Source organism: Puntigrus tetrazona, unplaced genomic scaffold, assembly GCF_018831695.1.
Source record: "Puntigrus tetrazona isolate hp1 unplaced genomic scaffold, ASM1883169v1 S000000647, whole genome shotgun sequence".
Lineage (NCBI taxonomy): Eukaryota > Metazoa > Chordata > Actinopteri > Cypriniformes > Cyprinidae > Puntigrus > Puntigrus tetrazona.
The window spans coordinates 76,241-82,669 of record NW_025048268.1 but is presented as its reverse complement, the minus strand read 5'-3'; the positions used below and the strand labels follow the sequence as shown (position 1 = coordinate 82,669).

Sequence of the window (6,429 nt, the reverse complement as noted above, 5' to 3'; positions counted from 1 at the left end):
CCTTTTATGCATCCAAGTGCAGCACACACAGCGGTGTAGTGTAGTGCTCTGCTATCTAAATCTGTTATTAACTGCACTTCTAAAATCATGATAATCCAAACCTCTGGACACATTTTGGTGTTAAATATCGGTCAAAATTTTATTTTACAGTTAGACTCACACTGTACAATAGGTAAGGATAGTCCACATCAGGGATGTAGTACAACCAAATGATCAGTATATAAATATAATAATAATAATAATAATAATAATAATAATGATAATGAGTATATCATTGTGCCCAAAGCCCCAACCCCCCTCAACAAGGTTGACGTCATGTTCATACTACAAAAGGTAAATGTACACAAATCTAATTTCTCTAATTTGAAAGAGGACTGTGGACGCTCATTTCTTTGCATGCAAAAATGTAGAACAAATGCAAACATCATGTCCATTTGGTTGATGTGTTGATTCAGAAGAGTCAATTTTTATTTCACGTGGGCCACTGATCTGTGAATGGTGGTTCCCTTTATGATTTTAAAGGGCAATCTTTTGCTTCTTGTGCCATCTTGAAGAGACATCAGTATCACAGACCGATCACTTTCATTTATATAGCTCTTTTAACAATACAGATTGCATAGAGCGATAGTGATGATAATGACAAGATTAACACTTCAGTTTTTTTATTAAATGCAGAGTCTCTGTAATCAAATCGACGATAGTCACTAGAAATGAAGTGTCCCCAACTAAGAAAATCAGAGGCGACAGCGGCAGGGAACCAAAACCCCATCCGTGACAGAACGAAGAAAACCAGGCTCAGTTGGGGCCAGTTCTCGTCTGGTTGGACGAACCAGCACTTCATTTCCAGTTTAATTTTAAACGCAGCTATGTCAGACTGTGTAATGGACTTATTGTGTGTGCGTCTGGTTCTGGTGATCTGTCCATAATCTGTCCATCTAGGCGTTGTGTTCTCAGATGAAGGTCATCTCTTGGTGCTGATCCATCATCTGATCTGGATACTAAGTGAGAAACAGAAACAGACTAATATTAGAGTAGATGCCAGTCTTTTTACAATGTAATGAGAACACCGTGTGTTATGGGGAGTGTTCCTGGTTCCGGCTGATCTAACTCAGCCTAACAATCCTTTAACAGATTTGAATGATAGAAGCTCATTAGTGTGTTATGTGTAAGATAGGTTTAAAAGATGTGTCTTTAATCTAGATTTAAATTGAAGGCTACCCGAAACCTTACACATCTATGATAGCATGAATTTAAAATAAAATCACTGATTATGAAAAGATTTTTATTTGATCAATACATATATCAAAAACAAGACTGAACCTGGAAAAATCGAAGAAAGTGGACCGACCATCTGAACGTTCTGGAGAAGTCCACAACGTCCAGTCGGCCTTGCTGGTTCAGTATCAAAGAAAACGTGTCAAATTAAGTGATGTTGATGACAAAAGGGGCGCTAGAGCAAACTGTTTTTGCTTGTCATAAACCAAAACTGAAGTAAAGGAGAGAGGGCTCATGATGGCATTCAAAAATCAGGAAAATAAAGGTGTTTAGGGGCAGCTAAAATAAAAAAAAAACTTGGGTTGGGTTACATTTGCCCACCTCTCTCACTATAGAGCATGCAGCCTATAGCAGTATAGTAAAATGTAATGATTAAAGGTTGATAGGTTAGAATGTTTGTGATGTCAATTGTAGTGGAAACCATAACAATTTCTGGTTTCTGTTGTTTTTTCAGCAGGGTCATCTTGGGTTTTGCGATGTTATTTGCCATAAATGCAATACATTGATGGCTGTAAAATTGTGAGTTAGTATAGCAGCTGCTGTTTGTAGTTGTGTTGGGTTTATTTGGGAAAAAATCCAAGACGTTTTTTTAATCCATGAATACACCCATAAAACTGTTTGCATTTTTTCCTATATGCAAAGATATTCCTCATCTACATGCAAAATCTTAGTTTAAATTAGTTAAAATTTGAATTTATTTACTCAGTCCTTACTACTCATGCTTAAGCTAATGATTGTTTAATACAAATATGTTGCTGTTGGTCTTTTATCTTGTTAATGAAAGAAGATTCAATAAATGTAAAAATACATACACATGCACACATACGCACATACATACACCTAATATACCTAAGTGTGGAAAGATCGTGCCTTTTTAAATTAAAATGTACTGCTACTGGGTTGTTGTTGTTTTTTTGTTGTTGTTTTTCTGAGCGTTTACTGCTAATACTACTCAAATCTATCAGAGGAGAGGATCTGATTTAAGGATATACCGATGATTTGGTCCTGATGACGTAGTTTGTAAAGTGCAGCGTGAAGCCCCCTTGTTGGCCGTCCTTTGTGCAGTGTGAACACAGCAGCGACTGAATGCTACCCCGACATAGTCAAGCAGTGGGAAAAGACCTTTGACCTGAGTTGTGAAGTCTGAACTCGACATTACAACACATTTATGTCCAAACAACTTGTAAAATAAATTTAGCATCCGATGACCCCTTCAAAACTCGGCAGGACGTTGTAGAGCTGTGTTACACACTGCGTGAAAAGGTCGTTTTCAAAAATCCATAATGGGGGCACTTTAAGCCACTAGTGTGGACTTGTCCCTATTTAAATAAAATCTTTTGAACAGCTGGTACAAACCTATCCAGGAGCAGGAATACCTGAATACCTTAATTAGCTGGTTCAGGTGTATTTAATCGATATCCCTGCTAGTTATCTTCAATAAGGCTTCCAAACAGTTCAGTAACCAAAAGATTATGTTTACTGATGTCGTTTGAGTACTTTTCATTATTGGATACTGACAAAACATATTTACTGTTATTATTAATATCTACATGCGAATCTATATAGAACATTTAAATATCACAAATAGAATATATCACTGGACACTTTAAAAGGTTGAGCCCTCAGGGTTGACTATCTTCAGTGGGTTCACTTTGACAATTCCATACGAAATAAAGTAATTGTATAATTTGCACACTGATGGCATGGATTCCGCCTTAATGATGAGTCTGTAGGATTTGCATTTTGTACGTCAGCACCCAGGGAGTGATAAATAAAAATGCCCAACCATCCTTAAACTCCAATGTGACACACACCAGAACAGAGCGGAGATGATTCTTACTGCATTTTTCCTGCTTGTCCTCTTTAGAGAAACAACAGGTTCAGTCAAAGTGCATGTTTATGTGAGCACTCCAATGATCTGCAAAGAAGCTCGGATGTATTGCCAAACATATCATACAGACCTTTCTGCAATCAGCGGTGAAGAAGACATCCAGATGATACAAATGGCAGCCGGAGGAACTTATAATAAGAGTTGGTTCAGTTCGCAGGAAACTAAAAGCTCATGCACGTTAATGGATTATGTGGAAGCCAGAATCCCAGCTCTATGGATTGCATTCTGCACTTATCAGCTGTGTGCAAGCATGCATCCTTTCTTCTGCTATGAGAACTTGAATATGGTGCTAGAGAAAAAGACGTGGGAGGATGCTCTAGAGTACTGTAGGTCTCGCGATACTGATCTGGCCTACATGGATCCTAACGTGCTACCAAATATGAGCAGTGCCCAGACAGACGGTGTGTGGACAGGCCTGCGCTTCCTGGCTGGAATGTGGTTCTGGGTCGGCGAGGAGAATGTTGAGACCAGCATCGCTCTCCCCTCATGCCCACCTGAGCCGTACCGCTGTGGAGCCCGCAATGCCAAGACAGGGAACTGGGAGAACAGAGACTGTGAGGAGAAGCTCAATTTTCTTTGTTTTTAAAGAAAAATAAAAATGCGATGAAGCATCATGTGAGTATTCTTTTCACTTCATTTGCTAATTAGGATTGACTTTGAATGCATTTTGATAACCACAAAAACATAAAAGGACTTCACACTGGAACTGCCAGGCGTCGTATACCTAAAAAATGTACCCATGCTTATGACTACTGTTTTGATAATGTCTGTCTTCAGTAATGCCTAGAGCCATTCAATTATTATTTTGTGTCATCAACTATATTTTTTGTCCTGTTGTCTTATGTTCAAAGCTATTTTTAGCAGGCACTTAATGTTTTTCCTTTACATTATATATAGACTCTCTCTATCGGTCTCTCTCTCTCTCTCTCTTTGAAACATCAGCCATATGGGTAGTCATGGGAAAGTTTTTTAAGTATACAGTGACCTCTAGTGGGTAAAGTGTTTTATCAAAATTATTTTAACAGCAGGGTATTGTACTAAGTAACACAATTGTTTTAGTAAATGCCAGTGGCTGGAAGACTGAAATGTATTGAATTTGACAATACAGACAAAGGTACTTTTTGCAGTTCTAGTGTTAAAAGTATGTTATGCACTATGGACGTTATTTGCTCTGACCACTAGTTATGTCTTTCTTAACAGAACACTGAATAAAAAGAGGTCTGCAAATAAGAGGAAGGGACTCCAGACACACACACACACTTTTTATTTCAGAATTGTGTGCATATTTTTATTTATTTATAATAATTTATTAAATATTTTTAATTATTATAACTTGATTTACTTTGTTGTTTGTTTAAATGGTCACGAACCAAACCTAAATAATTGTTGTAAAATTTAGTGTAAGTGTATTTTATTTTTATTACACATTTTCGGCTGGTTTTACAGTCCCTTTATACATATATAATATACTGATTTAAAGACAAAACACTGAAAACAAAAAGGTGTTACTACAGATCAGATGGTGGATCAGCACCAAGAGATAACCTTTATCAGAGACCAGAACACCTAGATGAGCCCCGTGGACAGATCATCGGAACCAGACACACACACACACACAACACACACACACAGAGACATAGCTGCATTTAAAATGGAACTGGATATTAAGTGCAGAGGAGAACTGGCCCCAACTGAGCCTGGTTTTCTTCATTCTGTCACAGATGGGGTTTTGGTTCCTTGGTTCCTTGTCACCACTAATTTGCTTAATTTCTATTGACTATCGTCAATTTGATTTTAAACTGTCTTTGCATTTAATAAAAATTAAGTGTTAATGTTGTCATTATATATCACTATCACTCTATTCTCCTATTTAATACTGTTCAGTGCTTTGGTATGTATGATCTGTATTGCTAAAAGTGCTTTATAAATAAAAGTGATTGATTGATTTTCCTTTTTGTTGTCAAGAGAAGAATGAATCTGGGATTAAAGCGGTTTAAGATGTCCAAAGTAAAACATAATTAAAGCCCCTTCATACTTTTCTCATTGACATCCCTCTCCAATAACTGCCAAGTCCAACACCAGAGGTCACTATCTCCTATTCACTTTCAATTTCAGTTTTCAGTGTATTTATAAAACACAACTCCTGTTGACCAGAGTGCTGTACAGAAAACAAATACATGAATTAAAAACAACAAAAAACAAAGATAACTACTCAAGAACACAGGACAAAGCCACTGTGAATCACGAAAAATAAGCCTGATCAAATAAAACCGATTATAATCTAGCACTTTAATGAACTTAAAATGTTACTGAATTTTACCATAGTTATTGTTTGTACCACTGCAATGATCACTGATGTACACATTAAGTAATTCAAACAATACTATTTATTAACTACACAAATGAATTACCTTACTCTTTAGCCAACTCCTTATTGACTTCAATCTGAGTCATTGCTTCACAGACGCTCTTCCGATTTGTTTTGCATGTCTTTTGCATTTATGGTCATTACACATTCTCACAAATACAAATGTAAAAAATTTAAGAATTAAATGTGTACACTTCAAGTACTAATATGTACCTTTTAGGTACCAAAATGGACCCTTTAGATAGAAACACGTACCTTAGAAAAGGTGCCGCCTCAGTGACAGCTTTTGTACCTTTATTTCTGAGCCTCTGTTAGACAATATCCTGATCCCGTGAAACATTTCTGTATCTGTACATATGGAGCATTGCATTATCGATGCTAAGGTTCATTCACATAAAATATCCTGCAAACCTATGCATGTAAATGTGTAGACAGAGCACTTTACATACTTTGTATATGGTGTCGGCCAAATGCACACATGTAAAAAAAAAACAAAAAGAAAATGGCCTCTTCCACATAGACTCACAGTTTTTTTTCAACTGCTTACATGCAAAATCTTTACTTGACACACCTGACACACAAGCACCAGGAGCACACACCAAAACCGCAAAACCATACGCTTTTTTCACTCACTTTTCGATTTCATAAAACACTTTTTGCAAAACACAACACACAATTCTCTATGTAACAAAAAAATCTAACAGGAAATATCTTGATTTCCTTTTTTAAAACACAACCAATCAAAGTGCCATACTAACTCATCAGTGCCTCACACTAACTCCTCACATGTGCAAAAACAGTATACTTTATTTAACACCATCCAATCATGGCTTTAGAATAGGTCTATAACATAAATAGGCCACATCTCAGTCACTTGATGCATTTCTCAGATCAA

At 36.8% G+C, this 6,429-nt stretch overlaps 1 protein-coding gene across 1 annotated transcript; it reads left to right on the top strand.

Annotated features, from left to right (window-relative positions):
• Window positions 1-3,021: 3,021 nt before the first annotated feature.
• LOC122334829 lies at window positions 3,022-4,721 on the top strand. The gene is made up of 2 exons (XM_043232729.1): window positions 3,022-3,781; window positions 4,367-4,721. The coding sequence occupies exon 1, from the start codon at window positions 3,105-3,107 to the stop codon at window positions 3,750-3,752; it is 648 nt and encodes a 215-aa protein (XP_043088664.1). The 5' UTR covers window positions 3,022-3,104; the 3' UTR covers window positions 3,753-3,781; window positions 4,367-4,721.
• Window positions 4,722-6,429: the final 1,708 nt, after the last annotated feature.